Source organism: Wallemia ichthyophaga (genome assembly GCF_000400465.1).
Source record: "Wallemia ichthyophaga EXF-994 unplaced genomic scaffold scaffold21, whole genome shotgun sequence".
NCBI lineage: Eukaryota > Fungi > Basidiomycota > Wallemiomycetes > Wallemiales > Wallemiaceae > Wallemia > Wallemia ichthyophaga.
The window spans coordinates 112,958-130,916 of NW_008806294.1; the positions used below are offsets into that span (position 1 = coordinate 112,958).

Consider the following 17,959-nt stretch of genomic DNA (forward strand, 5'->3'; position numbering starts at 1 on the left):
GCCGCAGCGATGATACCAACGGTGAAGACAGTTTGAGCGATCATTGTGAAGAGTGTGTAGGTTGTGTTGTAGAGATAAACCAAGTGCACCTCAGCCCTTTATAATAATTACATACCTATGCTAAAGACAACGGGCAGGACTAAGGGTGACTATATCATGAAGGTACGGGCTAATTCTTGATTCATCATTCGGAACGAAGATGTGATCTTGTGATGAATATCAAACACGGAAGTTATTACCGGTAGTTGCAGATAAATTAAAGTAGAGCGCTATAACATCATCAGAAGGCAAAAGATTTGCATTTTTTTTAAATTATTTCATTTCTACACATCTCATCACCTCCTTCATTCGGAATGTGACTTGCCTTTTTGGAAATTTTAGCGCGAAGGAGCTTTGCCTAGACTGGGTATGAAGACAAAAAATAATTTTTCTCTACTATAAAGGAAAGGCGAGCACCGGCTACCTTGTTTCCTTACGACTTCTTAGCTCTTATATCTCTATTACAATGATCGCTCAAACTGTCTTCACCGTTGGTATTATCGCTGCTGCCTCTGCTGGCTGGGAGCCAAAGACTGGCTCTTGCAACACTGGCTCTATTCAATGCTGTAAGTATAAGTTGTTTAGCTTCGCACCATCTTACATCGACAAGGCAACCTTGATGAAAAGAAGCAAGTCAGCACCGGCAAGAACGATGCTCTCATCTCCACCGGCGACATTGCATCCCAAATCGGTGTACAATGTGACCAAGTCCCACTCTTGATCGGAGTTGCTATCGAGGGTTCGTAAAAGTTTTATGTCCTTCTTAAAGCTGACACTCTACAGACGAGTGCAAGAACACCCCAGTCTGTTGCGAGGACTACGACGGCGAGTCTGCAATCGGTCTTGGTAAGTTGGGTTTTGATATCCATCTACGTGTCTCACCTTTTGCACAGGCTGTGACGCTCTCCCAATCATCTAAGCAAGAGTCGCGTTTGCGAAGACGTTTACCATTATTAAGTGGGCATTGTAATTATTTATTAACAAATATTGTTACCCTGAAAAGAGTTGTGGGAGTGATTATAGGAGATGTGGCTTTGAGGGCTAAGTATTTGGTGAGCTATAATAAATCAGGAAATGTAAACAAATACTGTCGTCACTGTACTCCAGTTTGTCTTTCATTTAAAGATTAGATTACATTATAGGTGAGATAAAGTGTACAAATATGACGTTGACGCTAATCGAAAGAAAACCTTGATGAGGTCATCGGAAAGTGCTAACGCAGCATTTTCAACTCCGCGGAAGAACTCTAAGTGCTTTATCTAAGATGTGTCAATAAGACACAGTCACGCTCAAACCAACCCACCTTTCGATCTCAATGCGTGCACGAAGTTGACGACGCTATCAACCTCTCTAACATTTTGATGGCGGTAATGAGTGCTGACAACGTCGTTAAATAGTTCATGTGCCTCGTCAATGTCAGGTAGGATAGCCTCTTCTTCCATATCTTCTGGATCAAGCATATCGTCGTCGTCTTGTTGAGCGGATACGCCTATAGAGGCAGAGCGGGAAGATTTCCTTGAAGGGCGTCTTTTCAAGGGATTGGAAGGGTCATTGAAGGCGTCGTCTTGATCGATTGGGTCGTGCAGTTGCTCGGTGGAATCTGAAGGGTGGTGATGGATAGTTGGGCGTAGAGCAAAAGGCAGGACAACAGCGCCTGTAGAGTCTTTAGGCTTTGGTGGTAGATGCTCTGCTAAACGATAGTTGGTCATGTATCGATGAAGTGCAGGAGTGGGGAGAGTAGACAGGTCCAAGTGCTTTAAACTGAGTGAGCTACTTCAATAGGCTAAAATTCATCATTTAAACTCACAAGGCTCTCACTCCCCTCGATTCTCAACTCACCAAATCGATTGTCCTCGCTCTTGGTTGTAATATGCCGTGAATATCCATTCGGTGATGTATAAACACTCGAATCATCATGCCTACGCCTTTTATTTGGCTGCGTTTGCTGAATTTGTCTGATGTAGCTCATTACGGTTCAACGAGGAATATACCTTCAACTCAGACGATCATCATGCCAGAAAATTTATTTAAAAACGTTGGAGATCTCGTCGGCGACTTCGAGGAGAGCCCCGTACAAGAAATAGAATCGCTCTGTATGGACTGTGAGAAGATGGGCGTCACTAGAATGCTGCTCACTATGATCCCTTACTTCAAAGAAGTCGTTGTTATGTCCTTCAAATGCGATCACTGCGGTAATATTAACTCAGAAATTCAATCTGCAGGTGAAATTCAGCAGCGTGGCAGTCTCCACACTGTACATGTCACTTCCCCGGAAGACTTGGATAGACAAATCGTTAAATCTGAGCACGCTACCGTCTCTTTCTTAGAGTATGAGCTCACCGTTCCAGAAGGTAGAGGTCAGTTGACCAACATCGAGGGCGTTATCAGGGACACCATCCGAGACCTCTCGATGAATCAGCCACTGAGAAAAGTTTTAGATGTGGAGGTTTACAACAAAATTAACCATTTACTCTCCAGATTGAGAGGTGCTGTTGGTGCATCTGATGATGAGTACAACCCTGAAATCGTCGATGGTCCAACTTCTTCAATCGAAGACAAGAACAGAGCTGATGAAAGCCATGATGCTCTTCCATTCACAGCTTTCACCGTACAAGTTAGAGATCCATCAGGTAACTCCTTTGTCTCCTTTAAGGAATCTCCAAACGATCCAAAGTGGTCTATTCGTGCCTTTAAGCGTACACACGAAGAGAATGTCGCTCTTAGACTCGCAAATGAAGAAGATAAACCACAAGAGAATGTCAAGCAGGTCGCAGGTCTCAGCGATTCAGATGAGATCACTGCAGACGAAGTCCTCCAATTCCCTGGCATATGTTCAAGTTGCGCAAAGGACAGTCCAACCAACATGAAAAAGGTTAACATCCCTTACTTCCAAGATATTTTGATCATGTCAACCAACTGCGAGCACTGTGGATTCAAGGACAACGAAGTCAAATCAGGTGGTGCAATTCCAGAGAAAGGCAAGCGTATCACTTTAAAGGTTGAAGATGAGGAGGATTTATCTAGAGACATTCTCAAGTCAGAGCACGCTGGTTTGTCTATTCCAGACATCAACCTCGTCCTTGAACCTGGAACTCTTGGTGGTAGATTCACAACCCTTGAAGGTCTTCTCGCTCAAGTTTACGAAGATCTCTCGACAAAGGCTTTCATTGGCGATAGTGCTATCGATACTCAGGCTGGTGATTCAGGATTAATTGGTAGTACTCAAATGCAGGAGTTTGATAAGTTTTTGACCCAACTCAAGACTGTCATGACAGCAGCAAAACCATTTACCGTTATAATCGACGATCCTCTCTCCAGCTCTTACATCCAAAACTTCAACGCACCAGAACCCGATGAACAAATCCTTATTGAGGAGTATGAGCGTACTCACCAGCAGAATGATGATCTAGGATTAACACAGTGGGTTTATACGTTTAAAGAGGGACGAACTGACAAAATTTTCTGCAGAATGAAGACTGAAAATTACTAACCTTAAGCATTCCTTTGAGCACTCATAAAGGACTAAGTTATTTCTCTCTATAGACATGTGTACATTTTTATCGATCTTTCCTTTGCAAGCCAGTGCAATTTCCATTCTTAAAACACGCACGTGGGTGATTGTTTGCTTCCCACGTTCAGTATGATTGTGCCAACAGTAGCTAGTATCTTGCTGTATATATCTCAATTATTCGTTGGGAGTATTGTCAGGGAGTCAAATGATTTCACTTTGCCTTCTCTGGGCGAGAGCAACACCAGCTTTGTCAACTCGCTCAAATTGAATAATGTAACGGATATGAAGAGGCACGGTAGACTAAGCAAGTGGTCTGCTACCAATAAGGCAAGATTTCTTAAGGATCTGGACGCCGGTAAGGCTGGTGATTGGATCGTCGGTGAGATTCTCAAACACTGGTAATTCAACTCCCCCTCACCCCGTTTACAGCTCTAGGCAACCAGGCTGCAGACACAGACAGTCTCGCTAGCTCTATCGCTATGGCTTACCACCTCGAACATACACAAGAAGGTACAAATGCAATCGCTTTATTACAAACACCGCGTGACTCGTTAGACTTACGTCCAGAAAACAAACTGGCGTTGAGGGATGCAGCTATGTCCCATGGAGACCATCAGGATCTGCTCACAATCGATGAGTTACCGATGAAAGTTAAGAGACTTGCACCTCTGCTTAAAGGTATAGCGTTAGTGGATCACCCAGAGCCAGTTGGTGATTGGAAGCTAGCCAACATTTCTGCAATCATTGATCATCACAAGGATAGGCATTGGGGTGAAGATGCTGATCCGCGTATCATTGAAATGTCCAAGAGCTGTTCATCTCTAGTTGCTAGAGATCTGATGAATGATCACAGGAATCTACAAATGGAGGGTGAAAAAATGCCTCGTGAGTTAGCAGATATACTCCTCGCAGCGATTGCATTAGATAGTGATGGATTGGAGAACGCGACTGATGTAGATCTTAGCTCTGCTGTAGAGCTGTACAAATACGCAAACGGACAGCACAAGAAATTCAAAAGCAAGAAATTTTTCAAGTACATGACCAAGCTTAATAGAGCATATAGAAATGCTCGCAAGGATCTTGAACAGCTCAATTTCCTCGATCTGCTCAAAAGAGACTATAAAGGTGACCTCTTCCAGCCCTCAAACCACAAGCAGCACAGATTGCACCTCGGGTTCGCCAGCATACCATTCTCAATTGAAGATCAGATTAAAAGATCGCTTCCTAGCAAAACACTTCGCGAGTACAGAGCCATCGAGCGGCAGTTCATGATTGATAGAAGCAGCGATATAAACGTCATTATGTCGAAACACAAGGAGAAAGATGTGAACGGGGAGAAAGTTAAAGTGAGAGATATAGGCGTGCTCGTCAGACACGATGGCAGGCTGAATGGCACTTCACTCGCGCAAGTTTCGTTCGACAATATTGTTAAAGCGATTGAAGGCAATTTGCAAGTAAAGAGGTGGAATGGATCTGATGGCGGAGACGATGGTGGAGAGTTAGGCGGACGCAGACGAATCTGGACACAAATCGGAGGCAATGGTGCGGACAGTGGTGGCGTCGGAAGGAAGGTAATAAGGCCGCTAATAGAGGAATCATTGAGGTATATTTGAAGGCTATGAAACGTTCCAATGCCATAATACATTCGCACAATTTTAATATTTTTGTACTCGTGCGCCGATTTGACTGGCCGACATGCGCCCCCTTAAATTACGACACTTGAGATCTAGACGATAAATTTATGGCAAGCACGAGCAGCGCAATCCAGCAAATAATATTTCGTAAGCCTTCGCGGAAATATTCAACGTCTGGTTTTGAGCGCAGATCGATTTGGGGAAAGACTGGGATAGATTTGAACGGGAGCGAGAGCGGTAGCGCAGGCGACACAACCAGTGAGCGTGGCAGCAGCTCACCTGGTATGAGATCAAGATCAATTTCGATATCTCGTCCGCCATCTGCTTATTCTGCTTATTCTGCACGGACTGCTCGGTCAGCAGCCTCAGCACCCTTAGCAACCGCGCAGAATACAGAAAAAGAGCTGCCGAAGCCATACGAGGCCAATGAGGGCTCTGAGATTAGCACTATTATTGAAGATAATGAGGACACGGAAACTATCAACGGCGAACGTGCAAATGGGTCTGAAAGCGTGAGCAGAAATTGCTATACTCATACGCCTACTGAAACTTAGCAGACATTTAGAGCTGAAGATGCGAGAGCCAATGAAGCTCAGGACCAAGATTCACATTCAGATTCCTCGTCTTCCTCAAATTCACTCAGACGCAGTGCATCCTTCAAATCGCTAGCTCAATCAGTTGCGTCCACAACTGACCAGTCTTTTGTCTCTGCACAGGAAAGTATAGAATCCATGTCGAGTGCAGCGTCATTCCACTCAACACCGTCGACATTAAACATTCAAGGGGATGATGAGAACGATGCTAGCTCTGTGAGCTTGGCCTCGCAGTATTCTCAGAGCAGCGCGAATAACGACGAAAGAGAGGCCCTGGACGCTGCCACTGCTTTGCCTGACGTACAGGTGGACAACAGACGACAGAGTGCCGACAGCGCCAATAATGTTGATGCAAACAAAGAATCCAAGCCCAACAACAGCACTGATACTAGCCCCGCCAATACTGTAGTCGATAGTATTTTCGATAGCACACAAAGAAGCCATGGAAGCCCTACCTCTGAGCTGGAATCTAACATCAGCACAACAACAGCAGCAACTGTGACACCGAAGCAGTCGCCAACGCTGCCCCTTTCGCCAAAAAAGAGAAATTTTTCAACTACCAGTAACGCATCAACAGTCAGAGCATCAATGACCAGGAATCTGCCAGATGCACCAGCTGTACCAGTTACGACCGCTTTATCAGTTGCACCAACTGCACCAACTGCACCAACTGCACCAACTGCACCCGCTACATCTGCTACACCACCAAAAGGAAATAGACGAAGAGTAGCATCAACTCCGTCTAACAACAACCAAGTGAACTTTAGACGGCTCTCCACCGATACAAGCTCAACAAAACCACCTTTACCTGAAAGACCGCAGAGTCAACTGCTGCTACCAAGCGATTTCGTAAAAATGCGCAAAAGTGGTGGTTCACCGAGCACTGTCGGTGATAGTGTTGTTAGTGAGAGTACAAAGTATCCTGCTTCGAATGCTACATCAACTACAAACAAGATTCCACGCTCGGAAGCGACGAGCGCGACAACACGCAGTCGGACATGGTCAGTTAGTGGAACTGCACTGTCTAGCAAACCTAGCGTGAAGAGACCTACGACCAGCATAGACCAGATGCTACCTGATGATGCTTTAGGTATAGATCGCTCAATGCTTAGTATCAGTGTTACAAGTGGAGCAGCTGAGAAGCTGACCAAACCAAGTAAATCCTTCATGGGTAAAAAGAGAAGCGCGAACTGGAGCGGAGCGCGTGGTAGAAAGCACACACAACTATACAAACCTACGATAACACTCGGATTGAACAGCCACTTCAAACCACCTCAGAAATTAGATCCTCATTCTGTTCTCATCAAAGGTGCGTGTTTTTGGCTTTGTGGTTCTGGCTAACGCTATCAACAGTTCATAGCACCGCTTTGGATAACTTTGACGCGATGACTCTCATGCGTGGCTCTAACGCCCAATACAACAACAAGAACAAAAGTGGCATGGAGGCCCCACCTGGTCCTGAGTACGGCTTCATCCCTGGTAGAATGGCTCTCGGACAGGTCGTAGAGGTTGGTTGGAAAGTGAAAAACATCAATCGCCAGTGGGTATGGGCTTTGCTCTCTACAGAGAAGGTGAGAAGAGGTGTTTGTGAAAAGGCCAACTGCTAACCTATCACTTTAAAGTCGGGATGTCTTAGCGAATACATTGTCGTCAACCGGACTAGAGTTTCGCCGGCACCTATCGAAAAAGCCGGTCAGGACATTAGCAAATTGTCTACTGTCCCTCTTAAAGCATTTGCGGCACAAAAGCTCTCCACATCACACATGGCACAACTAAAACAAGGATCACGCATTCTTGTACTCGCCGCTAGTTCCAACCCGTACAACTCCGTATCGACTTATATCATAGAAGAGCTGAAAGAGCGTAATTGTCAGGTATTTGTGCAGACAACGACGCACTCCGATTTTAACTATGGCGTTGGAGTGTACGAGTTAGCAGGTGCATTGAAAGATATCACTTCTGACCAGCTCGAGGGTAGTTTCGAGATGGTGATCGATGCGCGACTTTGTTTTGACGAAAAGGAAAACATCCAGGCTCTTGAGTGGTGCAGGAGGATTCTATGCAGAAATGGCGCATTTATCACACTCGTTCCTGACATGATGGACGTCGATCAATCAAAACCAGTCAAGACGCGGAGTCTTTGGAGTCAAATAGTCGGCATGCTTTTTGGTAGTCAGTCCAGAAAGAGTTTACAGAAGGTCGTTCTCGGCGTACCTGGCGAAGACGACGTCGACCCGGCGTCAGGTATGGATGTGAGAGATATTTTGGATGAGATTGCTCGCAAGATTAACAGTGGTGTTTACTCCACATTCCTCAACGACAAGTCGCACATTAATGCATATCAGCTGGAGAATGCCACGTCGGCATTCCATACTATTGGGTTTAATGAGAGGGGGAACCATATCAACAATCAACCTTTATCAGATTATGCAGTTGTTAGGATGCGTTCTTAGTTTTTTTTTTTGTTTTACAGTCTACTTTTAATTATATTACAATGCACTTGCAATTACTTTTAATTTTCGTCTATACGTTTGATTCTCACTTCTTCTTGCGCGATATGTCTTTGGCTTTTTTGCCTCCGACACTCATTTCTTCATCGTCGTTCAGCACACCGGCCAAGTCCATAGCTTCGCGCGCAACCTGATTGATGTACTTGAAGCGATCAGCGCCAAGATGAACACCACCATACCATCTCGTTACAACAACTAGAACGTCTGAGTTGGGTGTCAAAGCGAGCGATCAATGGAATGTCTTTGTGTGTACTCACTGTTTACATCCTGGAGATATGTTTGATGAGATCATGTGCAAAAATCGGAAATCATACGCGAAAACAAAAAGAAGAAACCTACCAAAATAGACAAAAGGTGCGCAATACGATTGCCTGCAGCAGATTCGCCGTCGTCATCATTATCTGAGATTGAGATGTCAGGTTAGCATTGCAGGGAGAGTTGAAAAAGACCAACCTTGATGCTGGACACCATCAGGGGATCTGAATCTCCAAGCATCTAGAGAGGTGTGAGGATTGCGGAGAGTGGTAGTGATAAGAGAGCACCCACTGATAACGGGATGAGTAGCACGAGCAATTTTCTACCACAGAAATCAGCACGAATCGCCAAAGCAACACGTACCCACTCTATCGTTCTGCAAATGGCCCAGAATGAGTGGTACCTGTGTATGTGAAGAGATGCGAACGCAATGGCCAGCTTATGTGGTGGTGTGAGAGGGGGTAAATGTTAAACATACGCATCGACGACTGACCGAAAGTAGATTTGGAGTAAGTAACAGAAGGTGTAGTAACGATTTCGAGTCCATCAGGCAGACCATCGAGTTGATGTTCTAGAGAAGCAGCAAACGCCGCATCTTCCTCCAATTGTCTCTCCTGAGCAATAAGTTGAGGATTAGTGGCTAATCTGACCTCGCGCTCCTCCTCTCTTTGCAACTCGCCAACAACGACTCTATTAGTGAGATCCTCGTACCATTTCGTGCATTTCTCGCGCGCGTCTTCTACACCGTTATAGATGGCAGCCTCGCCTTGTACCCACTCAGCCCCGCCCGTCTGGGATATGAATGAACGGAGGATCTGACCGAAGAGGGAGGAGTCCACGCCGTGGGAGCCTATGTATTTCGACAGGAGTTGCATCTGCGGCGCGGCTGTGTGTGGGTATGCTTGAGGGAGTGATATAAGAATATCGATGCCGATTTCGTCGTGTGGTTCGAGAAGGTTTGCTCCCACTACTATCCGGATCGTCCCCGGCTCGTCATCCGCTTGATTCTCCCGCCCCTCTTCGCCGAATTGACACAGGGCTTCGGGACCGTAGATGGCCTGCAGTGCTTCTAGCTCGGTGGCGAGCGTGTCCCTGCCGCTTTCGTACAGTTTGGTGATGAGATCCTGCATCGCACGCGTGCTGTGTCCTGTGTGCTGCTTAGTGCTCTCGTGGTGGCACACAAACAAAGACAAAAGATAGAAATATCGCTCAATCGATTCATGCTCAGTTCAGTTCTACATGTGTTCCGGTAGATGGATCAGCCCAGCGACTTGTTCAGATAGTCTTCCGTTAGCGCCTCAGCGCCGTCTCTGACTTCTACAATCTAAGCGGCGTCAGCGAGGCGCTGTTGCATTCGCAGTACTCAATACTCACCCTACTGACTTGAGCCACCTGCTGGAACATTGATAAGCCACTGTAAGCGGGGTAAGCAAAAGCAGCGGTACTGTCTCGCTCCAACTCACGACGCGTGCAAAGTATTCATTTCCGGTGAGGACGTAGTCGGTTTCCAGTTGATCATCGCTAGAGGCACGGCTAATCTGCCGTCAGCGTGTTTGAGGGGGTATGATATAACGACGTATCGCGGCGCGTTTTCTGGAAGTTCTGGTGTTCGGTGTGAGCTGGAGGTGTGCGCCGGTCGCGGAGGACACTCCCACCATCTGCCAGCTCCTCCACGGAAATGTTCTCGAGGCGCTCGTCGACTTCCAGGCAGAGCTGATGATGTTGTTAGAAGTGTGCGCAGACGCGTCTGAGAGTGTGGGCCACCTTCTGCTTGTTGATCTGCGTGGCTGGCGTTAGTACCCTTTCAATCCTCATACGCACAACCCCACGCACTTTGACAATCAACACGGAAATACCTTCAAGTCTGCTGAATCTGAATTTACGCAGCTCCTCTCGGACTTGGACGGGTATGTCGATCTGGCGCTATCAGATAGGCAATTCAAACGCCTCTTTTGCCCGCTCACAGTTTTCGATTGTGACATGGTGGTTGAGCTGAATGCTGTTATCTATCTCCCCAACGCCCATGACATTCCCTCTGGTGCACAGTCTGTGGATATTGAATAAAGCAGGCGGATTGGTGTACTCGCGGTCTTTTTCTGGTGCGTTTTGCTCCACTTGCGCTTTCACATACGTTGTCTCAATCGCAGTTGGACAGATCAATTGCCGGGGCTCAACTCTAATGAGCAGCTCGTGTTGGCTGGCACATTGCACGGTGTGCATGCCATCTGCTCGCGCATTTCCCCAATCACGACCTCTAAATGCAGCGGTGTACAAGTACTCGAATCCGATTCGTTCGATCTAACTATCTTCTTGACAAGGACTGGTGGGTTGTATGCGCTTTGATTAGACACGCTATTAACCCACACAGGCACAAAATTCGTCCTGATTACCACACCAGGTCATCCAGCTACCCAGGCACTCCTCAGTAGGGTTTACGAGGTTTACGCAGACACAGTAATGAAAAATCCTTTCCATATACCTGAAATGCCAATACGGAATGAAATTCTCGACAGGACGCTCGATGGATTCCTGCGAACACCCGATTTTATGACTCATTAGAGAAGAAAAAGCGTTATTCATTATTAATACAGTTGTTGTAGTCTATGCGCGGTGTTTTTTACGTGTTGTGAAATTCTATGCAAGTTGAGACAAAGTTGGAAGGTATCATTCGGCATCAGAATTTACCTCTTTAAGCTTGCACTTTCACGCCAACTTGCGCATCCTTCTTGGCGAGATCCATTTCACGCTTACGCTTTTCAAATGCGCGCTTCATCACGAAGAAGTCCTTGTGGAGACCACATTCAGTCTTCTGGCCACCTTTGTCAGACCATCTGCCGGAGCGTTCATCGGCATCTGAGGTAGCCACGCCAGATGGAGCCTTGGTAGAGTGCCAGTCACCGACGCTCTTGTAACCCTTGTCGAGGAGAGCGTTGTAGGGGACTTTGTTATTGTCCGCGTACGCCTTGACTTGCTCGAAGGTCCATGATGCTAATGGGTTAACTTTGATAAGGCCAGTTTCATCAATTTCGATAGCAGGAATTGCAGCCCTCTCTCCACCTTGACTGCGTCTTCTACCGGTCAAAACGGCTTTAACGCCGAGTTCTTCGTATGCTCTACGAGCTGGTTCTACCTGAAGTGATTTTAGTGGAAATATGTGGAACACAAAGTAAACCCACCTTTACAGCGAAATCGTACATATCTTCATCCGAGATCCACAACTCTTTTCCGTAAAGAACCTCAAATTGTTTGACGTTGTTGACGCCGTTTGGAATGTAGTTGTGTAGCTTAGCAGAGTATTTCTCGCTAACAGTTCTCGCCAAATCGATTGTCTCATCGAAGTGGTACAAAGTATCAAGGAAGATGAGATCGACGGCGTGTGCAGCTCCTCTAGCCTTGCTGATTTTGCTGATCATGTCAACTGCAATCGTACCTGTTAATCCGAAGGCTGTCGTTTGGTAGAGTCCATCAAGGTTATCCATTGCCCATTCTAATATTTCTTGAGGGGAGGCGTTGGAGAGCTGCTGATTGGCTGCTTCAAGTTGAGATTGTGAGATCATATCCTATTTTCACTTGATCGTAATGGTTTAAGTCATTTCAATTCTCTTTTCTCAAATTCTTTATAATCACGCCTTTTTTATGACAAATCCGTGATAATTTTCTTTTTGTAGTGTTTCATACTATTCTAATATCCTTTATAACACCTACTAAAATATTTTTTCATTTCTATTATTCCGCCGCATTTCGGTGCTAAATTCCAAAAATTTTCATTATTAAGCCGATTGGCAAGGTATTTACTAGAGTGATATTTGTAATACAAATGATTATTAATATGACTAGCTTATCTATAATTGCTCGGGATCAATAATAAAATTCCATTCTCAGCAAGGTATGGGAGGCCAACGAGCAGGGACGAGAGAGAGATGGATTAGACGATTACAATTTGCGGTTGCTTGTAGACTACTTGACAAAGTTACAAAGTCGCCACAGCAAAACTCGGCAGCAAGTATAACGCTCAATGAATTTACATTGAGCAGTAAATAAATATATCAAAATACACTCCAAGATTCCACTAATATTATTTTATATTTTAAAATTCTTGTTTCTTATTTTTGACTTGTGTCATTGCCCGCCAATCATAATCTTCGCATTTTGCAGATTCCTTCATAATCACCTCCACCAGCAAACCCCAATGAACTTGCGCAATCTCACCAAGTACAGGCAAGCGTGTCCCTTCCTCGGCAGCAACACCACCAAGCAGCTCTCCACCCTTAGCCACACCACTTCCAATGGATTCACCAGCAATCTCACCAGCAAAGCTCAGAGCTGTCCAATCATGGGTCCTGCCATCCAACAACAGAAGAAGCATTACGCCTCTGTTGCGTCCAAGAAGGATGTCGACGCTATCCACAAAAACCAAGGCGTTAAGAAGAGTTCCGGTGGCGTTTGTCCTCACGCAGCAGCTGGAATAGCAGCAGCAAAGGCAGCTGCAGCTGCAGCTAATGCTCCAATCCCTCAATCCCCTCCATCACCGTCCACCTCCTCAGCCTTATTCAACTACGACGACTTCTACGCCCAGCAACTCCAAACAAAGCACGATGACGCCAGCTACCGTTACTTCAACAACATCAACAGACTCGCCCACAAGTTCCCAGTCGCCCATACTTCACGCCCTGATGAAGAAGTCACTGTGTGGTGTTCGAATGACTACCTCGGTATGGGCAAGAATCAGATTATCATCGATACTATGAAGAAGACGCTTGATAAGTACGGTGCAGGCGCTGGTGGTACGCGTAACATTGCAGGCAATGGTCAGCTTCATCTCAGCCTTGAAGCTGAACTCGCATCACTTCATCGTAAAGAAGCTGCACTCGTCTTCTCTTCGTGCTACGTAGCCAATGATGCCACTCTCTCCACTCTCGGCTCTAAGCTACCGGGTTGTGTCATATTCTCCGATTCGCAGAACCACGCTTCGATGATCCAAGGCATCAGACACTCTGGCGCTAAAAAGGAAATATGGAAGCACAACGACCTCAACGACCTCGAAGCTCGTCTGAGTAGATACCCTAAGGAAACTCCAAAGGTATGTAATAGCACTGAGCTTATTAATCACCCACACTAACCTCTGCATTTCCACCCAGATCATTGCATTTGAGTCTGTTTATTCCATGTGCGGTTCTATAGGACCAATCCGTGAAATCTGTCAATTGGCTAAGAAATACGGCGCAATCACCTTTAACGATGAAGTCCACGCTGTTGGAATGTATGGTCCAACTGGCGCCGGAGTAGCTGAACATCTCGATTTTCAACAACACACCAAGACATCCGACGCCGTCAATGGCTCTGTAATGGACCAAGTTGACATTATCACAGGCACACTAGGCAAAGCGTATGGAGTAGTCGGTGGTTACATAGCCGGTTCCGCAGATTTCATCGACATGATACGCTCATATGCACCGGGATTCATCTTCACCACGTCAATTCCACCAGCAATAGCTGCCGGTGCGCAGGCGTCGATTGCCTACCAGAAAGCGTACAGGGGCGATAGAATCAAGCAGCAGATCAACTCGCGTGACTTAAAGAATAAACTTCGCCAAGTTGATATACCAGTTGTGCCAGGACCCTCTCATATCGTTCCAGTCCTTGTAGGTGATGCTGCACTAGCCAAGCAAGCCTCAGATTCTCTCCTCGTCGATCATGGCGTTTATATGCAGGCACTCAACTTTCCAACTGTGGCTGTAGGTGAGGAGAGACTGAGAATTACGCCTACTCCCGGTCATAGTATCGACGCTATGCAACACCTCGTTAGAAGTCTCGATGAGGTTTGGAATAAATTACAGATCCCTCGCGAATCAGACTGGATTAAACGTGGTGGTAGAGCTGGTGTAGGTCAGCCAGAACTCGTCGACGCTGACCCTCTCTGGACCGATAGCCAACTAGGCTTGCTTGGTGAAAACCATCACTTGCCTGATATCTTCAATCACAATATTGAAGAAGCTAAGCAGATTGCTACTGAAAGATTGCAAGACCTCTTGGAATCCCACGCTGATGAGGACATTGTGCGTATCGTAAATGGTAGCGAGTAGGGTTCAGCAGGCTGTATATTGTATCGAGTCAAAAATTATACATCGATTAACTTTTTGACAAAAGCTTTCATGTGATGATGCATGCTTAAGATATCAAATAAATTAACAAAGGATAGTGAAATGAAACAAGAAAAGAAAAAAGCTAATCACTCACGTCAATGCCTCGATTTACCAGTCATCCTCAAGTAATCCTTAAAGGCATACTCAATAGATCTATTGATGAGATTTTGAGGCAATTTCCTAACCTGATCGAGAATATCGCCTCTGCTCGCACTCCCAAGGATCACCTTCATCGATTGACTAACAACTGGGAGGGGTATGAATCGAGTCAATATTTCAATAGCTGCATCTTTGCCTGCTTCCGATATCTCATATTCTTCAGCGGTGGGGAATATTGCGTTAGATTGAGATTCCTGATCCGACTCTGGCTGTAACTTTGACTTTGACTGATCTGACTTTGACTGCGACTCATCCAACTTTTCCTTTACAGTGAAATCTTCGTCTTGTTCTCGAGCGAGGACCTCTAACTCTTTTGTTATGTCATTGATTTTACCATTCACATTGTAGTTGTCGTTGTCTGTGCCATTATCTGTGCCATTATCTGCCACTTGGCTCACTTCTTGGTGTCCCACTTCCGACTCCTCCTTCTCCCTTCCTTGCTTTTCTGCTTTTCCTCTCTTGCCCTCCCTCACGTCTTTCTCGAGAAGATTCTCACCCAACCCAAACCAAGTCGCGAGGAATTTATTGCGTTCTTTAAATGAGTACAGAGTGCATGACTTGGCCCAGCTACTCATCCTTGACACTAATGTAGGTGGCTTTTAAAGTTAGTAAGCAGGAAATGAAAAAAAGAGACTCACTGTATCAGGATCAACGACTTGAATTTTACCATGCCAACCCACTCTAGCTGAAAGATGGTGCTGTTTAGCGATAAAGTTTTTGTACGGATTGAAAGCAGCGCCCGAGACTGTCTGTTCAATCCACTCCTCCACATTTCCATTACGTACCCATCTCGCCTCTGTTAGTGGCTGTTTCGTCTCGAGTGCGCACTCGATGGTAATGGATTGTTCGTTAAGCTGGGGTAGTCCATCACTTTCTCCCTGTTCTGTCGCCATTAATCTCTGTAGCGGTGGTACCGTCTCATCTTGAACATCAAGCATATGCTTCTGTTTAGAAAGCGGTATGTAAGATTCCTTCTCGCTATCCAACATTTCAACAATTATACCAGGACATATTCGCATCGTGTCAGCCTGGTCAGCGTCCAATTGAGCTTTGTGTGTGCTGAGTATGATTTGCTTTTCGCTTTCTGGGAGATAGCTTGTACTTTCTACCATGTTGGATAAAGGATCATCCACCCGCTGTAGACGCATCCTCATCGATACGACACCCTCTTTGCGCTTGATGATTATGTGTTCAATCAGCTCGGCGTCTAGAACTATCCGACGTGTGTTAAGTGCGTATGATATTGATACTCTGTTCGAGGATGGCTCGAGGATGCCGGTCTTGTCCATTTTTTCTTCGATTTCGCGGATTTTACTGTCGATGGGGTCGTGTGTGGATGTGTCTGTTGATCTGTCTGCTGACTCCTCGTCATGAGAGGGTGGAAGTGGGATAGTACCACGCTTACTCTCCACAGTAGCTGGAGAAGCAAAGTACAATCTCAACCTGGCGTTTTCCTTGGCTGCGTCAGTCTCCTTACATTCTTCCTCATCTGGCTGCTTCCATTGCCAGTTTATAGAAGGGATAGAGATAGCAGTAATTCTGAAATCGGTCAAAGTTCTTCTCTTGTCATCTGGATGACAATTTTTTGTCCTATCTCTACCAGCAACAGGAGTAGATCTAACTGCTTTCGCCTGCCTCTTTGTAGATCTGTTATTGGTGTTACCAGAGTTCATAGCATTATGCGATCGTTTGTTTGAATTCAATTGCTGGTCTTGATTATTCGCCGGGAAATTTGGACGCTGAGGGATAGCGGCGTGTGTTCTTTGATATTTATGCTGAGGATGGCGTTTGTGGTTGGTTTCGTGAGCGTAAGATTTATTTAGGAAGCCGGTGTAAGTGTTAGTCCGTCCACGCTTCGTTGGTGGCTCAGGCTCGGAACGATTGGGAGCAAGTGGGGGCGGATGAGGAGGTGGATAGTAAGACTGAGTGGGTATGTTTATAGGCACGGGCTGTGCAATTGGCTGCGTCGGATGAGGCTGAGGATAGAAATAAGCTGCGTTGGTGTACGCGCTGTTGAAGGCTGCGTATTCTTGGTGATGGTGGGAGTAAGAATGCGTATACTGCGAGGGTATTTGTTGAATATCTTCTGCTCTGTGTCCATAACCATCTGTGTGATGTTAGAATTACAGCGTGTAAAGGACACACAGAGCACTGACAATTATCAAACGAATTCACAGGATTGCTAGCTTTTTCGTGCTTCTGCTGCGCTGATTGCCTCTTTGACATATAAATTCAAGGTTGATGACAGCTCTTGTTCACCCTTTACCACCACCAATCAATTTCATTATGGATGCGCCTGCACCTGCAGCTCGCAGGTCGGCTTCAGGACGTGCACAGATGTTAAATGGCCTACGCAAACCTTCACAGCTTGAGATTGAGCAGCATGACTTTATCGTGAGTTGTTATACGTCTTGAGCATATACAACGGCTAATCACGCGTTTTATTTTACCAGCTACAACAACAACAAGCCACCATCGATCAGCTTGCAAGTCTGCAGGCTCAGACCCAGCAGATATTCGCTCAAATGGATTTGAATGGTGCACACGCGCCCAACAACCGCGAAGCAATCTCAAATAATATGCAGAACATGACAAGAACACGCAGATTATCTAGTAATCCTCCTCCAACCAGCGCTAATCATCGCTCCAATACTCCCTTCAAAGGCCGTAGACCGGCAAGCTTAAACCTGTCAGCACTCAACACCGCAGCACCAATTCATGAGGAGCTACATAATGCTCCACTACCACACACTGCGATTCACAATTCCAACCAACCTCATCGCAACAACAACGCCAGCAAGAGAAAAACTTACTCTAACTTGGGCCACCTCCCTCCAGTTCCGCAGTCTGCACCTGCTAACGCTCCAAATGGAAGACATTCCTCCTTCCGTGTCCCTTCAGCACTCAATTCTGCAAACAACGCTCCTCAAGGTTGCGTGAGACAACCACGTGGTCCACCTTCAGAAAACCTCGAGGCTGTTAACTTTAGCTCCAGACAACGCAAATTGGCAAGTAGACGTTTGTCTGGTTTGGCTGGCATAGCTGGCGCTAGACGTAGAGTCAGTGTGGCTCCTACTGGTGACCCAATCGATGCATCAAATGGCGATTAAACTGT

General features: G+C 46.0%; 13 protein-coding genes across 13 annotated transcripts in view; 7 read left to right on the forward strand and 6 right to left on the reverse strand.

Moving 5' to 3' along the window:
• The window catches only part of J056_002482 (uncharacterized protein), a gene marked incomplete at both ends in the record, with an annotated part of 448 nt that extends 404 nt beyond the window's left edge, over positions 1–44 (reverse strand). The window contains one exon of the mRNA XM_009271747.1: positions 17–44. Within this exon, the coding sequence (XP_009270022.1) occupies positions 17–44 (28 nt within the window). The remainder of the gene's footprint in view (positions 1–16) is intronic.
• Positions 45–505: 461 nt separating this feature from the next.
• On the forward strand, positions 506–958 carry J056_002483 (uncharacterized protein; the record flags this gene model as incomplete). The annotated part of the gene is made up of 4 exons (XM_009271748.1): positions 506–605; positions 650–778; positions 823–885; positions 933–958. 4 exons carry the CDS (start codon positions 506–508, stop codon positions 956–958), a joined length of 318 nt encoding a protein of 105 aa, XP_009270023.1.
• A 308-nt stretch (positions 959–1,266) lies between these two features.
• On the reverse strand, positions 1,267–2,008 carry J056_002484 (uncharacterized protein; the record flags this gene model as incomplete). Its single annotated transcript, XM_009271749.1, has 3 exons — positions 1,267–1,298; positions 1,343–1,793; positions 1,847–2,008. 3 exons carry the CDS (start codon positions 2,006–2,008, stop codon positions 1,267–1,269), a joined length of 645 nt encoding a protein of 214 aa, XP_009270024.1.
• A 42-nt stretch (positions 2,009–2,050) lies between these two features.
• Positions 2,051–3,529, forward strand: J056_002485 (Zinc finger protein ZPR1; the record flags this gene model as incomplete). Its single annotated transcript, XM_009271750.1, has 2 exons — positions 2,051–3,459; positions 3,508–3,529. The coding sequence occupies 2 exons, from the start codon at positions 2,051–2,053 to the stop codon at positions 3,527–3,529; spliced, it is 1,431 nt and encodes a 476-aa protein (XP_009270025.1).
• Positions 3,530–3,679: 150 nt separating this feature from the next.
• On the forward strand, positions 3,680–5,163 carry J056_002486 (Putative exopolyphosphatase; the record flags this gene model as incomplete). Its single annotated transcript, XM_009271751.1, has 2 exons — positions 3,680–3,929; positions 3,980–5,163. 2 exons carry the CDS (start codon positions 3,680–3,682, stop codon positions 5,161–5,163), a joined length of 1,434 nt encoding a protein of 477 aa, XP_009270026.1.
• Positions 5,164–5,291: 128 nt separating this feature from the next.
• Positions 5,292–8,230, forward strand: J056_002487 (uncharacterized protein; the record flags this gene model as incomplete). Its single annotated transcript, XM_009271752.1, has 4 exons — positions 5,292–5,696; positions 5,742–7,086; positions 7,131–7,348; positions 7,400–8,230. 4 exons carry the CDS (start codon positions 5,292–5,294, stop codon positions 8,228–8,230), a joined length of 2,799 nt encoding a protein of 932 aa, XP_009270027.1.
• Positions 8,231–8,315: 85 nt separating this feature from the next.
• J056_002488 (Protein IMPACT-like protein) lies at positions 8,316–9,672 on the reverse strand (the record flags this gene model as incomplete). The annotated part of the gene is made up of 7 exons (XM_009271753.1): positions 8,316–8,491; positions 8,545–8,554; positions 8,627–8,688; positions 8,741–8,782; positions 8,834–8,864; positions 8,910–8,980; positions 9,036–9,672. 7 exons carry the CDS (start codon positions 9,670–9,672, stop codon positions 8,316–8,318), a joined length of 1,029 nt encoding a protein of 342 aa, XP_009270028.1.
• Positions 9,673–9,800: 128 nt separating this feature from the next.
• J056_002489 (Glia maturation factor beta) lies at positions 9,801–10,524 on the reverse strand (the record flags this gene model as incomplete). The annotated part of the gene is made up of 7 exons (XM_009271754.1): positions 9,801–9,866; positions 9,917–9,956; positions 10,006–10,144; positions 10,198–10,255; positions 10,286–10,321; positions 10,376–10,459; positions 10,507–10,524. 7 exons carry the CDS (start codon positions 10,522–10,524, stop codon positions 9,801–9,803), a joined length of 441 nt encoding a protein of 146 aa, XP_009270029.1.
• A 41-nt stretch (positions 10,525–10,565) lies between these two features.
• On the forward strand, positions 10,566–11,101 carry J056_002490 (Transport protein particle subunit trs23; the record flags this gene model as incomplete). Its single annotated transcript, XM_009271755.1, has 3 exons — positions 10,566–10,641; positions 10,698–10,865; positions 10,911–11,101. The coding sequence occupies 3 exons, from the start codon at positions 10,566–10,568 to the stop codon at positions 11,099–11,101; spliced, it is 435 nt and encodes a 144-aa protein (XP_009270030.1).
• Positions 11,102–11,231: 130 nt separating this feature from the next.
• On the reverse strand, positions 11,232–12,099 carry J056_002491 (Phosphoadenosine phosphosulfate reductase; the record flags this gene model as incomplete). Its single annotated transcript, XM_009271756.1, has 2 exons — positions 11,232–11,672; positions 11,719–12,099. The coding sequence occupies 2 exons, from the start codon at positions 12,097–12,099 to the stop codon at positions 11,232–11,234; spliced, it is 822 nt and encodes a 273-aa protein (XP_009270031.1).
• A 632-nt stretch (positions 12,100–12,731) lies between these two features.
• On the forward strand, positions 12,732–14,625 carry J056_002492 (uncharacterized protein; the record flags this gene model as incomplete). The annotated part of the gene is made up of 2 exons (XM_009271757.1): positions 12,732–13,622; positions 13,681–14,625. 2 exons carry the CDS (start codon positions 12,732–12,734, stop codon positions 14,623–14,625), a joined length of 1,836 nt encoding a protein of 611 aa, XP_009270032.1.
• A 155-nt stretch (positions 14,626–14,780) lies between these two features.
• Positions 14,781–17,070, reverse strand: J056_002493 (uncharacterized protein; the record flags this gene model as incomplete). The annotated part of the gene is made up of 3 exons (XM_009271758.1): positions 14,781–15,440; positions 15,483–16,951; positions 17,001–17,070. 3 exons carry the CDS (start codon positions 17,068–17,070, stop codon positions 14,781–14,783), a joined length of 2,199 nt encoding a protein of 732 aa, XP_009270033.1.
• Positions 17,071–17,130: 60 nt separating this feature from the next.
• J056_002494 (uncharacterized protein) lies at positions 17,131–17,954 on the forward strand (the record flags this gene model as incomplete). The annotated part of the gene is made up of 2 exons (XM_009271759.1): positions 17,131–17,238; positions 17,298–17,954. The coding sequence occupies 2 exons, from the start codon at positions 17,131–17,133 to the stop codon at positions 17,952–17,954; spliced, it is 765 nt and encodes a 254-aa protein (XP_009270034.1).
• Positions 17,955–17,959: the final 5 nt, after the last annotated feature.